The 18,052-nt window shown below is 38.2% G+C and overlaps 3 protein-coding genes and 1 pseudogene across 3 annotated transcripts; 2 read left to right on the forward strand and 2 right to left on the reverse strand.

Annotated features, from left to right (window-relative positions):
* Window positions 1-1,902: 1,902 nt before the first annotated feature.
* LOC133730814 (receptor-like protein 33) lies at window positions 1,903-4,346 on the reverse strand. The gene is made up of 3 exons (XM_062158330.1): window positions 3,825-4,346; window positions 2,260-3,594; window positions 1,903-1,995 (listed from the first exon to the last, which is right to left on the reverse strand). The coding sequence occupies exons 1-3, from the start codon at window positions 4,344-4,346 to the stop codon at window positions 1,903-1,905; spliced, it is 1,950 nt and encodes a 649-aa protein (XP_062014314.1).
* A 45-nt stretch (window positions 4,347-4,391) lies between these two features.
* LOC133730815 (LRR receptor-like serine/threonine-protein kinase GSO1) lies at window positions 4,392-5,930 on the reverse strand. Its single transcript, XM_062158331.1, has 2 exons — window positions 5,890-5,930; window positions 4,392-5,133 (listed from the first exon to the last, which is right to left on the reverse strand). The coding sequence occupies exons 1-2, from the start codon at window positions 5,928-5,930 to the stop codon at window positions 4,392-4,394; spliced, it is 783 nt and encodes a 260-aa protein (XP_062014315.1).
* A 917-nt stretch (window positions 5,931-6,847) lies between these two features.
* On the forward strand, window positions 6,848-14,628 carry LOC133727912 (AUGMIN subunit 4-like; annotated as a pseudogene).
* Window positions 14,629-14,911: 283 nt separating this feature from the next.
* On the forward strand, window positions 14,912-17,048 carry LOC133730816 (glutamate receptor 2.8-like). Its single transcript, XM_062158333.1, has 4 exons — window positions 14,912-15,394; window positions 15,514-15,826; window positions 15,923-16,329; window positions 16,452-17,048. The coding sequence occupies exons 1-4, from the start codon at window positions 14,912-14,914 to the stop codon at window positions 17,046-17,048; spliced, it is 1,800 nt and encodes a 599-aa protein (XP_062014317.1).
* The last annotated feature ends 1,004 nt before the right edge of the window (window positions 17,049-18,052 follow it).

An 18,052-nucleotide genomic window follows, 5' to 3' on the forward strand; every position in this document is an offset into this window, starting at 1 on the left:
CGCCACCATCCAAGGCATTGCCGCCGGCCATGTTGCCGGCGCTGGCGCTCTCCTCCTCCCCTCCATCAAAATGACAATGATGTTTTGATGGGTTTTGCTGATGCAGGGTACCTCTTTAACCCTCACAAAGGTTACTCCCAAACGGGTTATGTCTTTACCATGGGAAGCACTGCGATATCTTGGAGGTCTATAAAACAGACCCTTGTTGTTACTTCCTCAAACCATGCAGAGATTATTGCTCTACATGAGGCCGTGCGTGAATGCATATGGCTAAGGTCTATAATTAGACATATTCGAGGAACTTGTGGTTTGAAGTCTACCACGGGTGAACCTACATGCATTTATGAGAATAATGTAGCGTGTATTGAGCAAATGAAGTTAGGTTTCATCGAGGGCGACAACACCAAGCATATATCGCCTAACTTCTTTTATAATCAGCAACAACAATCGCTTCTAAAGATTGAAGTAAATCAAATCCGATCAGAGGATAATGTAGCAGACTTATTCACTAAGTCGTTACCTAAATCCACTTTCGAGAAACATGTGAAGAGCATCGGATTGAGAAAGTTATTCGAACTCCCATGATTGTAGCAATCAAGGGGAGATATCGACATCAGGGGGAGGTATGATGTCTACATGTTCGATCTCGAAGAGTGAAGGACGTGTTGTACTCTTTTTCTCCTCCTCGAGCTTGTTTTTGTCCTACATGGTTTTTCACTCGAGCAAGGTTTTTAACGAGGCAACAGATGAAGCGTCACCACCAAGTTTGAGCGGCACAAGGGCTCCGTTGAAGGATGTTGATATTTGTGTGCCTTATCAAACTAGGCTTAGATCTATGATTGTAATATGAGAGAAGGTTCTAGAGTTCCTACTCCTATACGGAATAGTTTTCCTTGTATCATTAGAATATGTACTTTGTAATCCTTATATATAGGGCTCCTATTATCAATAGTGGAACACACAATTCTCTCATCAATCTCTCTCAAATCTCTCATTCTTAAACCGAGCACAGATTTTACGTCGACTCTCGATCATCTGAAGCATGTATATATCTCTATAATTAACAATCACCATGTTGTCTATAAATTTTCAATTAGTTTCATCATGTATATCCCTATTGATTAACATTAACAATATTCTTTAATTTAATTTTCTTAGTAACAAATCTTTCCAGGACGTTGCATGAAATGTAAAATTTTCACCAAAAGTGTAAAAAAACAAAAAAACAAAACAAAACAAAAAAAATTCTCAAGAATTATAGAATCTCCGGAAAAGGGACGTCGTTTATCAGAATAAAATCCTCTTATTTTCAACACCTCTGAGAATTAAGAAAAGATGGTCCAAATTGCTTTCACCAGGGGCGGCAGCTCTCGCGCTCAACCAGAGGGGCGGATTTCAATGCCGTTTTTGTTTCGGGCAGCCGGTGACGGAGCTTCTCAGGCGACTACCGACTACTACTCTGCTCTAGCTGGCAAATTAAAGCAAGGTTAAATATGTGAGTTTTAGTCGTGTTTTGGCTTCTGTCTAGTTTATTTGTGTTATTCTAATTATCTGATTTTCGTCTTTTATGTTTGTATTTGGTATCATTTTCGTTTACGTAATACCCAGTTTAAAGTTTATTTAGTGAAAAGAAAATTGAACCAAAATCTATGGATATGTTTGATTGCTACTTCAAGATTATAATTGATGCAAGAAGACAAGAAGGATTACAATGCAAGTGCTTTGCTTTCTTTGTTGCTTCAAGTTTCAACTCCATTGTCATTTCTACAGCTAATCTTGATAAAATATAATATAAATTTGTATGTAACTTGCTGAACAGTTTGAATAGTTAACAGCAAGCTGTAACGCTCTGCTTATGTTACCAATTAAAACTATATGAATATATATGATAACCCTTCTGATTTAGTTAGTCAATTTGATTGAAATGCCAGTCATATTCTCTTCCTCCTCCTCATGCTCTCCTTTAATGTGAACATGAGGCAATTTCTCCATGAACTGCAGAAAGGAAATAAGCCATCCCATAACTCCCAAGAACAGAATTTAAGCCGAACCAGAAGTTTAATGCAAAACTAGATCTCAATGCAGATATTTTCATTGCAATACTACCCTTACCAGAGGTCTATTACAATTACTTGTACATAAAGAGATAAAACTATAATGAACTTGCACATAAGTATAACCAAGAATTCTGAGGCATATAGTCGAGCTATATCGATCTGCATAATCATTTCAACGCCTCCACCTTTGGTTCATGTGAACCTGTCTTCTTTGAATACCAATTCTTTGTTCAAGCCGAGGGAAGATCTTAAGAACAATTTTGTACATAGATCTGTAATACCATTCTCTCCATCTCTTGCAAAACATAAGTGAACCAATGGCAATTCCAAAGCCAAATGTATATCCAATTTCAACGCTGATAATATTCCAATCAATGTCATGTCCAGGATTAGGAGAGCTTTCACTTAGTGCTGGTGGTGACAATGTTGTTATGTTATCCTCCGTCAAAGGAGGTCCCCATAATCCCTCATTACCGACAAAGGCAGCTTTTGGAAATGTTGAAAACTGAGTACTTGTTGGGATCCTTCCAACCAGTTCATTGTCTGACAGATTCAAGTATGAAAGAAAATTAAGCCCTGCAAACTCTGATGGAATTTGCCCATTCAGATTGTTCTTTGACAAATCTAAGGACTCAAGTTGTCGCATGTTACCAAATGATGATGGAATTTCTCCTGTGAAAGAATTACTGGACAGGTTAAGGACATATAGTGCTTTGAATTCTCCCATTTCCTTAGGTATTGATCCACTGAATTTGTTGCTCGAAAAGTCAATCGAGGTGAAGACTGTAAGTATCTTTACCAGATCCATCTCTAAACCTTTGCTAGTAGTTGTGATTGCATCTCCATAATAAATATCAAGCCCACTTCCACCGCCTGGTTGGAATGAGAATCCAAGGTCAATTGGGGTATCATCTCCATTAGCCATCATTGCCTGCCATGTTGTCAAAGATGTTCCTGTTATCTCACCACTCAAATTGTTATGAGCTAAGTCTATGATTTGAAGCATTGGCCAGGTACCATTAGTCCCAGGACATTCAATCTGTCCGTAAAATTTGTTGGATCGCAAAACAAGGACACGCAAGGTGGATATGTTCTTCACTAAGCATGGAAATGTATCTGTTATCTGATTGTTTCCGAGGCTTAAAACCTCTAACTGTGTGCAGTTGACTAGAGATCTTGGAAACTGACCTTCAATCTGATTTCTGCTGAGGTCCAGAGTTTTTAAGCTACACTGTTCTAGAAACTTATCAGGAATAGTGCCAGTCAGGTTGTTTCTCCCTAAATCAAGTACTGAAAGTTGAGTCAAGCATTCGGGAATGATGCCACTCAGAGAATTATTGGACAAGTCAAGAACCAGACCGCTTGCATTGCATATCGAACTTGGAATGATCCCATGCAAGTTACTGCTTGACAGAGAGAGATAGGCAGTGGAAGAGATATAATTACCAATGTCAGTCGGTATACTAGAGGTGAAGTTATTTTTTGAGTAATCCAAGTAATTGGCAAATGGTAGGAAAATTGGGATTTGTCCCTGAAGCTGGTTTGAATGAAGGTCGAGCGAAGTCACAGTTGAAGTAGAGTTCAACAAAGGAGCTTCTAGAGTTACCAAAGAGTTTGAAGAGAGATTTAGTTTTTTAAGAGAACTGAGGCTCCAAATCCAATTGGGAATCTGCCCTTGTATCTGGTTTTCTGAAAGGTCCAAAGAGGCTAATCGGAATTGGTGTCTCAAGAAATCTGGAATGCTCTCAACTTGTTAGAAGCCAATACCAAGTCCTGAACCTGAGGTAAGGAGGAATGCGATGAATTGGTACTGTCATCATTAAACAACAAGCTATTGTGGGAAAGATCAAGAAATGAAAGATTTCTCGACTGTTGAATACCACTAAAAGGAAAGCCACTCAAGTTGTTTGAAGAAAGATAAAGCTGAGAATGTCCTCGAAGATTAAATATAGATATGGGTATTGATCCTACCAAATTGTTGCCACTCAAATCAAGGGTCTCCAGTAAGTACGAAGAGATATTGGCAAACTCAGGGACTTGACCAGAGAATTGATTGTCAGAGAGTACTAGTCTACTCAGCAGTGGAATAGAGAAGAGAGACAAGGGAATAGTCCCAGAAAGTAGATTGGAGTCCAACATGAAAAAGTTCAGATTAACAAGGTTTTTCCACTGAATAGAAGCAATGGAGCCATCAAACCTATTCGATGACATAGACAAACTCACCAACTGTGTTAGGTTTGCCACTGACTTTGGGATTGATCCACTGAAGCTACAAACTGAAAGATCCATTCTAGAGAGCATATTGAGGTTACCTATAGAGTTTGGCAGGACCCCTCAAAAATTTGTCTGGCTTAGAACCAATGACTGAAGAGATCCATTTTCGGGTAACTCTGGCAAGGAACCTTGAAGCTGTGGATTTAATGTCAGGTCAATACTCTGTAATGTAGATAACTGGAATATCTCTTTGGGAAATGTTCCTTGCAACCCACAATCAACAAGACTTAAGTAAGTCAAGTTTGAAAAATTGGCAAAGAATCCTGGAACTGGAGCAGAGATTTGGTTATGATCCAATATAATCACAGATAGAGAATGAAGCTTAGCAAATGAGTCATGAATAGGGCCTGAAAGATCACAAGCATACAAGCTCAGCACCCTCATGTTTGGCAGTAAAGATATTGCTTGGGACCAGTCACTGCCCTGTGCTGATATATTGACATCATCAAGATACAACTCTGTTAGCTCTGTGAGGTTCTGAACTAGCTTGGTTAAATTTGGGTTCTCAAGTTTTAACTGATCGGTTGAGAAGAAATTGCCAGAAATATCAAAGATAACCAACCTTGTCAAGTATGAAATCTCAATGGGAATTTGCCCGAAGTAAGAATTGTGAGATAAGTTTAGATACCTCAAGTTTGTGAGCTTTCCAATGGCAGTTGGGATCTGAGAGCCACTGAAGTCATAATTGTAGGCCAAATTAAGGCTTTGAAGATCTTGAAGATCGAAGAGACTGCTGGAATTGTCAACGCCACTTGAGATAGATTCGGTGCTGAGATCAAGACCGATGACACGCCCATTAGTACTGCAAGTTACACCAAGCCAAGAGCAAACAGTCTGAGCTTGAATTCCACGATCTGAGCTTGGAAGAAGCAGAGGAATCGAACACGATGGTTTGCTTCAAATGAAGCAATGATAGTTGCTGGTCCTTCAAACAAACAAACAAATGATTTTTTTTAAGTTTTTTTTTATTGAGATTACACGGTATCCTCAAAAGTTTTTTAGGTCCGGATACTAATTTGTGTCCGAGGGTCATGTAAAAACGCTTCATTCTCCCTGGCCACCAATGGATTAATTCAAAAAAAAAATTGAAATTAAAGAAGAAATTTTACATTACATTGACGTATTGGTATATTAAATGTAGATCAATATCCTATAGTAGTAAACTAGCTCCCTATAGTTGTATACTATACCTTGAGATTAATTAAGCTAGTTTACTGATGCACGAAGTCAGTCTATTTCTATATTGAATTGATATAATTGATGGTCAATATTAGCGAGAAACTAAAACAACTCTAGATCAAGCATTCTTGCAAGAGTATGACCGATTACTTGAGTTCGAGAATCAGAATATTCTCCAAACGTGCATATACTTGAATAATGAAAGACAAAGAGTCTCAGTACGTACTACTGAGCCAGTAACTCAGGCAAGTGGAATGTATGAGAAAAGTGGTAAATTTCTACATGAGATTGCTTTAGAGTGGAGGATTGACTAGGTAACCTGTGTATATATAGCTCTCAAAGACTCAAGGAAGTTGGAGTGGGGCGACAATATACATACAGGCTGGCTGGGACCTTGCATATATAAGCATGCAGCTGCATTTTAGCTCAATGTTGCTTTCAGATCTTCATTTTAGTGGCTATTGGAGACTAAGGTGCTGCAAGAAAGCGAGCTGAAATTTCACCCCTACAAGCTGTCAATCACTATAAGAGCCATCACGAGTCTCATTCTCACCTCCATATATGCTCTGGGGTTGATGCTGAGTTTCTGACTTTCTGGAAGGAGAGAAGCCAAGAAGAATTCCACGTATATAGTTCAATTGAAACAAAATAATTTGATCATTTCTCTACCTTTCATTGCTCATCATTCTTCAATTCTATCTTCTTTTATTTGACCTCTCAAAAGAGTATGTATTCTACTAAATGTGAATTTTAAGTTGATATAGAAATGTATAAATTATTTAGGATTCGTCTACTATACACCAATGAACTGATACATTATGTTAGTTCAATTTAGAGGTAAATTGGCTTCATGTATTATCAGACTAGTTTAATATATCATTAAATTAATGTACCAAAAAAATTTCTGATTGTTTGATAAATATTCAAACATTCAAAAGTTGTACATCTTAATAAAATGTCCTATACTCGTGTCGAACTGTTATCATTAGTATGCTTTTACATTGGTAATAGGTTTTAGTTATATACTAGATTAATTCGATGATGGTGATTGATTAAGTCCGGCCATGTTTAGTCCGCGTATATTTCGGGCGAGAACTTCAGGAGCTAAAAGCCTAAAAGTGATAGTCATCCTCAAGATTGAGCCAAAAAAAAAAAAAAACGACATGGGCCTTTAAGTAAACGACATCGTTCCCATTACCACGAGGGCCTTTTGGTAAACCAACACATAGGTTCCCTGGAATTTCGGAACCGTGTGGTAGTCCATTTGAATTCCTGCAAGGGCATTGTGGCATCCATAACAATATGGAAGCAAGAAGAAGAACGAACACGGAATTCAACGGAGACAACACCGTTTCGGATCGATAGGGGACGACGCAGAAGAAGAAGAAGATCAGGAAATGTTGAAGAGACTGCAATTACAAGAACAATGCCAGCTACAGGATTTGAGCCAAGTCATTGATCATCTGGGGTGCCACTGCTTTGCTCCCGACGATTCTCTCGTCTCCAAATCCGCATACTACGACCTCCAACTCGTACTCTCTCTCTTTCTCTCTCTCTACATTTCTCTATCTTATCGAGTTACCATGCCTTTGGTTTATTGTTGGGTTTTGCAGGCTAGAGAGGAAATGTGCAGGGAACGACTGCGTTACTTGGACGCCATGGTAACCCTGTTTTTGGTTTTTGGAGTTGTTATTATTGAACTAGTTTTTCTATTTCTGCAAGAGTTTTAAATGTAAGTGTACATGTATGTTGGTTTGTATTGCAATGTAGGCAATTTATAGTGAGGCAATTGCAATGATGGAAGATTATCACCAAGGCTGGGGGAACCCTCCTCAGGTTTGTATTTTGTTCATTTGCTCAATGTATTGAAATTTCGGAACGATCATCAATATGCTTGTTGGGAACACTATATATGAATATTCAGTTGTTGATTCGAAATGAGCATATGATCTTCATGCATGGAACGGAATGGTTTCATGAATTTATGCCTTGCGATGAAATATAATTAGGAGGCATAGTATTAATATAAAGGGAAAAATGCACCAACAGTGTCCGGATACTGTGAGGACTGTCAAAATGATACCTGAACTTACAAAGTTATCAATGTGATACTTGGACTCATATTTTCGTATCAACGTAATACCTACGACCAAATTCCGTCACGGATCCGTTAAATTTTGCACGCGCAACGCACGTGAGGCTGAAAATGAGGGCAAAAAGACCGATTTACCCTCAAAAGTTTTTTTTTTTCTTTATTTCTTTCTTATTTTTTCTTTCTTCTTTTTTATTTATTTATTTCTTTCTTCTTCTTCTTCTTCGGAGTTCTTCCCCGACGGCGCGAGTACGCCTTATTGTTGGACTGGTGTTGTGCTTGGGTTCAGTGTTCAATTCATGGTGTTGAGGGCTCCAATGGCGGCCTGGAGAGGTTGTTTCGTTGTGGGAGATGAAGGTAAGTGGGTCGAAGGGCTGAGAGGAGTATGGGATCAGATCGGATCGCCATGGCTGCCGGAGTGGGATCTGGTTGCCGGTTCGATCGGGTTTGGAGACGGTAACGCACCGGGGGTGACGTTTGGTGGGGGTGGCTCTAGATTGGGTTCGGTGGGCGTTTGATTACGGCGACGGCGGCTTACAGTGATGGCGGCAACATTACCAATGGTTTGGACAGGTTGCTGTTTCAATCTTCCATGGCCGCTGCTGTTGGGTCTGGCTACTGTTTCGATATGGTATGCGGATTGTTGGAGAGAGAAGGAGAGTGAGAGGAGAGAGAGAAGAAATAATAAATTTCTTCTGTTTTTTTTTTTTTAATAAAAATGTGTAAAAAGACAATTTTACCCTTAAATTTAATGGATCCGTGACGGAATTTGGTCGTAGCCTCGTAGGTACTACGTTGATACGAAAATATGAGTCCAAGTATCACATTGATAACTTTGTAAGTTCAGGTATCATTTTGACAGTCCTCACAGTGTCCGGACACTGTTGGTGCATTTTTCCCTAATATAAAATTGACTAGAACTGCTGCAGATAGTGAGATACTATGGGATAGTATGAATTTAAAGTAGTAATCCATGGAAGACTATTCACTTTGAATTTAACCCTTTGTCTGAACTGAAATATGCACCGATGGACTTTGAATTTAAGATTTTCTTCTAAAGACAATTTGGTGATTCAATTTTCATTGAATGCAAATGTACTGGTCGAATTATGTATTTGCCTGATACATGTGAGCCATTTAAGTACTGATGGAAATTGGGATTTTCATGTCTATATCAGCTGTTTGAGACGTTGGAGCATCTTATGATCACTGCGGAAGCCGCTCAAAGGTTGGGGCTTCCTCTGCTCTCTAAAGACGGTGATATTCATGAGGAAGAAATTGAAAGATGCAGCATAGTGTCACAAAGTTCCCTCGACAGTACTTGTACCAGTTTCACAGTCGGGTCAAGTTCTAACTCTCCAAATTATAGTGGTGCAAATAGCACAGTTAGTGCAGCAAACAACAATCTTTGTCTCAGTGCTACTTCAGTCGAGGAACCTGGACTTGGAGGCGTTCCCAATCGCTTTCTTGGAATTACACCTGCATATTTATGGAAAACACAGCTTCAACAAATCCCTTTCAACATGGTACACTGTCTATTATGGTTCTGCCATACAAAAGTGCCTTTTCTTTTCTAATCTATCCTTCTTCTTTTTTTGTTATTATATCGCATCTGAACATTGTTTCTTATAATTGCTGTTACTTCATTATATACAGTCCATTGTAAAGAAGAATGAAGATATTATTTTGATATAACAATCCTATATATAATTGGAAGCTTCAGACACAACCATCATCTTTCAACTGCAGGATCTGGCAGAATACCGGCTGTGTTTTTCCGATGAGATTGAGGCTCGTTTGCAAGCTAAATGTGATAAGTTAGCCGACGCCTTTGTAATGGAAGACATAGGTCTCTCTCTCTCTCTCTCTCTCTCTCTCTCTCTCTATTGATTTCTCTAAAGCAAAATTTGGTTTTATGAATGGCCGTGGGGTGATCAAGTTCGCTAATGTTCTCGAAATTTAATACACTAACAACAATGTTTTTGGAAATATGTATGGTAGTTATAGGGGTAATTGACACCAGTGCTTTATTGCTGCAGACTGGTCGTCATCCGGACAGGAAAATACAAGTGATCAGTAACCAGAAAGGTTTAAGTTGCTCTATAATGCAATTTTAGTTTACGGTAATTTCATGCATGGATAAAGATTCTGTCTCCTGATGTTTGACAAAATTATTTGGCATATAACAATATCTGTTACATGAGCTAGAAGCTGACATGAATGGTCCGCAATCATGGAATTATTTCTAAAATGTTTCATGGCTTAAGATGAAGTGTTTCTTTCTTTTCAAGAAAATAGTTAAAATGTCATTCTCTGTGTAATACCCCGAAAAATCCAAATTAATTTCCGTGGATTTTTAGAAATGATTTCACGATAGTGGGAGCGAGTACGAGGCTTGGAGAAGTTATGGAATTAGTTCGAACGATTAATTTTCGAAAACGAACGTTATTTAGGAGGTCTCAAAAAGTGACTTTTTATACATTGGGAATTTGGGAAAACTTCATTCATGAAAGTTGTAGAGCGCGTCGATACGAGTTCGTGGACATATGAAATGCGAAAATCGGAGTTCGTATGAGAAAGTTATAAGCGATTGAAAATCGGGAAAATTCTATAAATACAAAAAAAGTTCCGGAAATTGCATTGGAGGACAGAAATTTCAGAAACCTATATTTTCTCCCCAATTCTCTCCCGAGCCCAGATTTGTTCCTCTCTCTTCCACCGGCCATATCTCCCTCCACAGACCTCCGATCGACTTGATTCCAAAAGTATTTTCATTCGCCTTGAAGTCAGTTAAAACTTCCTAGAAGACATCAAAGTGAGAAAAGAACCGTGGAAGGTGCTAGGAGGCCGAGAAGCTGCACAGCTCGAGCTGGAATTCGCCCGATGCTGCTCTTCCTTCACCGGCCGATATCTCTCTCATCCAACCTCGAATCGAGTTGATTCCAAAAGGGATTTTGCTGGGCCTGAGCTATATTACAACTTTGTAGAAGACATCGAGGGGAAATAACCAACGTGGTAGCCGCTACAAGTCGAAGAACACGGTGCAGTCGAGCTGGAAATCACCTCCTTTCCCCACCGTCGTTCTCCCTCCTCCGGCCACCTTTTGCCGTGATTCTTGAGAGGATTCTACACTTCTGAGGATGTAGATCATTTCCCCTAAGGTGTATTGCATCGATTTCATCTGTGGAGATCGAATTGGAACGAATTCAAAACTAGGGTTCTTCGGGTTTCAAACCTTATAAGGTAAAATTCTACTTTTTGGCTTATAATCTGACTTTGGTGTAGTTATGAAAGTTTCAATTCGAGTTAAGATGAAGAACTTTCGTGTTGGGAGTTTTGTCTAATTTTGACTTTGGATGGGTGGCGGTGCCGCCACTGTGATGGTGGTTTCCGGCGACCTCCGGCCACCCCAAGGACAGTTTCTGTCCATTTTTGTGTTCTACGTGTCGATACGATCGTTTGCATATATAATTCATAATTTTTGGATATCGTATGATTAAGTTATGAATTTTTAAGTTTCGATCGATTTCGATCGTTCGATTTGTGATCTGTGAAGATCAGACCGTCTGATGGAATGGTAGATTCGATATGTTGATCGTATGACTGTCCCGATGACTTTGTGTGGTCACGGGCGAAGATCCGACCGTTGGATCTTCATATAATTGAGAAACAGTGATTAGGGAGGCGATTCGTGAGAATCCGTCCGTCGGATTTTTGTATAAATTTGTGAAGATGTTAGTAAGGACGATTCAGGAAGATCCGACCGTTGGATCTTCGTGATGATTTTTGGAGGTTGATCCTAAAGGCGATCCGTGAGGATCCGACCGTTGGATCATCATTTAATTTCGATCCGACCGTTGGATTGTCGTTTGAGTATGTTTTTGAGTTGTTGGCTAAGTTAAGGTCATGTTTGACTAGGTGATTGACGGTCTTCCTTGGGTGAGCGGTTTCGGTGTGTATTGTGTTGAATTGAAGACGCAGCGGGAATATCGAGGTGAGTAAATCGCACATGGTTCATTCACGAACCGAAATTCGGTGATTTTATTTAATTGGGAAATTGTGGAAATTGTTTTATGAAAATAAATATTTGTTTTAAATTATATGGACTTGATCGACTACGGTCCATAGGTAAGTAAAATGTATTTAAACTATAAAAATGAATTTCTAGATTTTATTGCATGTGAACTATAGTTGGTATTAGTGGTCACTCTTGTGTGGGTGACTACGTATATATATATTTACGTGGAATATATATTGGATGGTGTAATTTACTGAGTTATATTTTGAGCATTACCCTTTGGAATATGTGAATTATCTTAGATGTTGTGTTGTCTATGATAATGGGTAATTGAGTAAAGTGCGATAGTTGAGTCGTTGAGATGAATTAAATGAGGAGTCGAGTGAATTGAGAAAAGCAGTCATTCGTAAGGTGAACCTTGGCCCAGGTGACACTTTACGATACAGTTAGAGCTCTAGTCTGTCTGCCGTCATACTGCTTGGGGGATAAACGAGTTATCATATGCCCTTGGGTATGACATGACATACTGAATGGGGTGATTAATATAATTAATCATAAGCCTGTAAGTATGATATACTGAATGGGGTGATTAATATAATTAATCATAAGCCTGTAAGTATAATATACTGCATGGGATGATTTATATAAATAAATCATAAGCCTGTGAGTATATATTGAGTAAGAAGTTGTTTATTATTGAGTAGTCATGATGAGATGTGAGTTGATTGATGCTTGAAGTGATGTTGTACACTTCAATTCTTATGCAAAACAAAATTAAAATGTGCTTGAGTTGATTGTGTTACTTTAAATCGTGCAATCCTTTCATTTACTCATACGAGCTTTGCAAAAAGCTTACCGGGTTTGTATTGTTGCAATCCCGGTACACTATTCAAACGGTGTAGCGGGTAATCCTGCAGGTCAGGAGAATCAGGACGGTGATCGTGCGGGTTAGAGAATTTGTTTTAGTTTTACAGCAATTGTAATTGTGAGGTGAGTTATGCTCATTTGAGCCTTACAATATAATTTGGTGAGAGTGTGCTGTAATAAACAAATTTGAGATTTGGTTTATGTAATATCGAGCGATGTGAGGTGTGGTTGTTTTGAGAAAAAAATTCAGGTTGTATTTATGTGAGTTGTATTAATTCATGTTTCGGATTTGGATTTGTTATTCAAAATCCGGGGCGTGACACTCTGCTAAATGGTTAGCAGTAGCACCCTCATTTTTTAACACTACTAATTACAATGAATAGTTGAGTGACAAGAGTTTGTGGTTATCATTGTACCTTGCAATGCATCTATAGACCAATGCTCTCGGTGAACAATTAAATTAATTTATAAATTTCTGAACCGCTGTTCTGTTTCTTTCTGTTATGATCTATAGTGTGTTTCTCTTTTCTGGTGAGTATATCAGGGTAAAGTCAATAACTGAGGAGCTGGAAAGGGAGGAAGCAGCTCTGAAGGAAGATCTGTATTCAGCAGAAAGAAGATTTACTGAATACTACAATGTATGAAACAAGTATATATTTCCTGTTTCTGCAGATTCATACCGGCCATATTTTGTTCAGGAGGATATGTGACGGATAGTCTTTTTGCACAAACTAGGTTTTAGAGCAGATATTGGGAGTTCTTATAAAGCTGGTCAGAAATTTGAAGTTGCAACATCAACACAAATATGTAAGCTTCTAGTACTCGAATCATTGATATGTTTTCAGCAATAATTTTTTTTTATATGCCTTAAAAACTGTTGTAAATTATCCTTTCTGTATTTTTGTTGTGGATCATTCTTGAACCTTCACTGAACTAATGATCTATAGGATGAACTGCAAAACATATTCTTGTGCAAAAGGTGCGAGACCATAGATGCAAAATTGAGGTTTGGTGTCTGGTTTTTCTGTACTTCAATTATTTAATTTTTGCATTAATTTTAATTAATTTACTATTTTCCATATGTTTATGAACTTTGTTGCTTAGGTCTTCTTACAGAAGTTCAGTAGTGATTTCTGGCTAACACCATGGTTTTCATTTATTCTAACATTATTAGTAAATATGCCCCACTTCATTTCAGGAGCCTGGAGTATATATGGTCTCCTTCGGGACACTTATTCTAAGGATTCAGTACCTGCCCTGCATAAAATAAGGTATGTACCGATGACTCGTTTGAAAGCATGTGCAGGTCACTAGCTCAAGTTCATATAATCAGTTTAGCTCATTTCCGGGAAATATCTTCTTGAAGCTACAAAAGAAGCTTCAATCACACATGATAAAGCAGTATGTTATTCTAATTCTTATCTGTTTTGCTTTTCCTATGCGAATCTTCAGTTCCTGGTTAGAGTTTTCATTATTGATAACAGTTTCAATGATTTTAAAAACGATCTCAGGCTGCTTCTAGTCATAATGTATTTTCTTTAGCATTCTTTGTTTTTTTTGTTTTTTCAATACTTGTTTGCTTGTTTGGATTGATGTGCCAATCGGTCAAGCTGTAAATTGCTCATAACTTATTTGCTGCTAAATCTGTGGTTTTTATGGCATTCTGTTAGCAAGTTTTAGTTTTGACTAGATCTCTCTTCCTGGCTATGTACTAGTTGAGTTTTCTTTTTGTTTTACCAGGTTACTCGCCTTCATGAGTATCAGAGTGTTGATGCTCACTTCAATAAAATTGCAGGGCAGTGCCGTGATATTCTAAAGGTAATAGGAATGCTTACAGTTGTCCATTGGTTTCCTAATGCTAAACTAATCAACATTCCTCCACAGAAGTTGGAAAATATGCAATGGACGATCCAGCAAGTAGAAATGGACCTGAAACGCGTCCCAGATCGAACTACCCTAATGCTTGGAATTTGTTTCTTTTCCTGCAGTTCGCTGAGTGTTCCCATTAGTTGTGATGCTTAGCGGCGTCCATCAGTTAGAAAGTAATGCATTAACAAATAACAAGCGTACCCAATTCAATTTGTAAATGGATGTCAATTTCTTTCTCTTTTATCCGTTTAAAATTTCTGCTCATAGATTTATAGCTTCAACATATATAGCAAGTTTGGAAGAATAAGATTCATATAGTGTGCTTAAGACTCATAGAGTACTTTGGAACATCTCGGCTTTTTACTTCTTATTTTCTTATAACTTAAAAACTCTCAGCATCCATCCACATGTTTCTTGGAAAACCAAGACTGTAAAACCACATCACATGTTAGAAGCATTAATACCAATGATCATAAAACTGGTCATACACAGCTTTGACTTGGGACTGTTTACCGACAATGGCACAACAAGGCATTACAAATCTGTTTACCGACAATGGCTGGCAATTTTAGTCTTGTTGATAGGCAACTTCAGCTATCGACTTTTAAGATTGTTAATGTCAATGGTAATGGAGGAAGAGGAAGAGCAGTTGGGTATTGGACACCGGAAATTGGAAGGTTAGTGAAGCAATTGAATTCAACAAACAGTAGTAATGTTTCAGCTTTCAATTGTGATGCTCTTGGACCCATTATATGGCCGGGAGAGTCATTATCCGTTCCCAAAGGATGGGAGATCCCGGAAAATGGTACGAAGTTGAGAATTGGAGTTCCAGTGAGGAATGGTTTTACGGAATTTGTTAAAGTAACACCAAATTTGAGAACTTTAACCACTGACGTTACCGGGTTCAGTATTGATGTGTTTAAGGCTGCAGTGGAATTGTTACCATATGCACTTCCTTATGAGTTGATTCCCTATGCATATCCTAATGGCACCAGCACTGGCACTTATAATGATTTAATCTATCAAGTATACCTTGGGGTAAATTTCTTTACAATTGTGTTGATGCATACTTTCAATTTTTCTATTTAAATTTTTGTTGGAAAGATGTAAACTAATTTGTTTACTTGACATTTCTTTTCTGGTGGCCTACTTGATAGAATTTCGACAGTGTGGTCGGAGATGCAACAATTAGAGCAAACAGAACATTATATGTGGACTTTGCAATGCCATATACGGAGTCTGGTGTAGTGATGGTTGTGCCAATCATAGACAGCAGAACCAAAAATGCATGGGTTTTTTTGCATCCTTTAACATGGGACCTTTGGATGACTACTTTGGGTTTTTTCATCTTTATTGGTTTTGTGATTTGGGTGCTTGAACACCGAATTAATGAAGAATTCCGTGGTCCTCCTTCACATCAAGTTGGCACAAGCTTTTGGTTCTCTTTTTCAACTATGGTTTTTTCACATAGTAATTTCTCATTACCTCACACTACCTAATTACTTTCTTTTTCCTTGGGTGAACCATGTGTACGTTTTTTTAATGCGGAATTCATTTGACATGTAGGGGAGAGAGTGGCGAGCAACCTGGGAAGATTTGTGATGATTATATGGGTATTAGTTGTGCTGATAGTGACACAAAGCTACACTACTAATCTAGCATCACTATTAATTGTCCAACAACTCCGACCACCTGTCAACGATATAAAAGATCTTCGAAGGAATGGTGATAACGTGGGCTACATGAGGGGTGCTTTTGTTTATGATCTCTTAAAAGAAGTAAAGTTTGATGATGCCAAGCTCAAGGCTTATGGATCTATGGAAGAAATAGATGACGCTCTTTCAAAAGGGAGTGCAAATGGTGGTATTGCTGCAATTGTTCATGAAACCCCGTACATGAAGCTACTCATTGCAAAATATTGTTCCAAGTATACTATGATTGGACCAATATTTAAAACCGATGGCTTTGGCTTCGTAAGATCTCTCTCTCCCCTCATACTATCTTATTTTCTATATTTTAAGGTTTACAATTCCTATATACGAGATTCTAAAATTTCTCATGCATATGATTTTTTTCTTTGGTGGTGACTTTACAGGCATTTCCAAAAAATTCCCCTCTTGTATCTGACATTACACAAGCAATCCTAAATTTGACGGATGATGGATTAATGACAAAGATTGAAGATAAATGGATCAAGAAAGATAATAACTGTAAAGACTCTAATGGGAATTTTTCTAGCAATGCTCTTGGTCTTGAGAGCTTTTGGGGCCTTTTTTTAATTGCAGGGATAGCGTCAATATTTGCTCTAATCATATTTGTAACTTCCTTCTTGTACGAGCATAAGCATGTCATGATACACCCTGATTCAGGCACCTCTAAGTCAAAAAGGATCAAAACCATGTTTGAGATCTTCAACGAAAAAAAACTCAGCTCTCATACATTTAGAAGCAGCCAACATTCAGACAGTGGTGTTAGTGCTAAAGATCATGAAGTGAAAGTTTCACCAAATAACAACTCGCCAGAACATCCACAGAGCTATACCAACCACACCGATGCGACTTCTGTATTTTCTCTGGAACAAGAAACACTGTCTCATGGTCAAGCATCTCTGGAAACCATTCCAACTATTGAGCTTGCCATCACTATTCAAGAAACCCATGAAACTCTTGATACAACTCGATCAAGAGCATAAAGGAAATGGAAAACACAAGTTGATACAACTTTTCTTCTCTTGTCCTTGACTTTCTTCGCTCTCCCCAATTGGTTCCTTGGCAATTAGGGGTTTAATGGAGAAACGGTTTGCACCGTATTTCTATGATGCAATTTCGCTTGTCTCACATTTTTCGGGAAGGTAATAAAGTTGCAAACTTGTTAGCGAACTATGGTACTACTTCTACAACCTTGGTTTGGTGGGATTTGATCCCTACCTTCATTCTTTCATCATGTAATAGTAACCGTTTAGGTCTTCCGCAATATCGTTATAGATAGTTTGTTCTTGTTTGCCTATTATTACTCACTAGGGAGGTATTGGTTTAGTCCCCCTATCTTTGTATCTCTTTTATTTTTCTTTTAATAAATTTTGAGGCGATAAGGAGGTTTTTACCTCCCTTATCCCTCTATACAGTTGATACAACTTTTCTTCATGTATATAAGCATTCAACATTAATAGACAGTTAGCTTTTAATAAGAAGCTTGTATATCCTTTCGATCATCATCTTGTATTCACTACTACAATAAGTGAATCAGACGACGGAGATTTGGAGTTGTGTGATGACCAGCCTCACTGTGGTCTAAACGAGTGTTGTGTGATTGAAAAATCACACAACGGTGAATTCACCGTTGTGCAATATTCATTTCCTCAACAGATATTTAGTTCTGTTGTGCGAATTCTGCGCAGACATGTGCCTGGCATGGCATGCGCGGGGATGCCTCGGCATTGACATGGTCATTCAGACAACAGAAAATGAAATTTAGCTGTTGTCTGAGATTCATAACACACAACAATTATATTGTTTATCTGTTGTCTGAGATTCATAACACACAACAAATATAATTTTTTCTTTGTTGTCTGAGATAAGTAACAGACAACCCAATGAAATGATATCTGTTGTCTGTTGATTGATTCAGACAACAGGGATAATTTTATTTCTGTTGTGTGTTATGAATCTCACACAACAGAATTTTGTTATTTTCTGT

This window comes from Rosa rugosa, chromosome 2 (assembly GCF_958449725.1).
Source record: "Rosa rugosa chromosome 2, drRosRugo1.1, whole genome shotgun sequence".
NCBI classification, from domain to species: Eukaryota; Viridiplantae; Streptophyta; class Magnoliopsida; order Rosales; family Rosaceae; genus Rosa; species Rosa rugosa.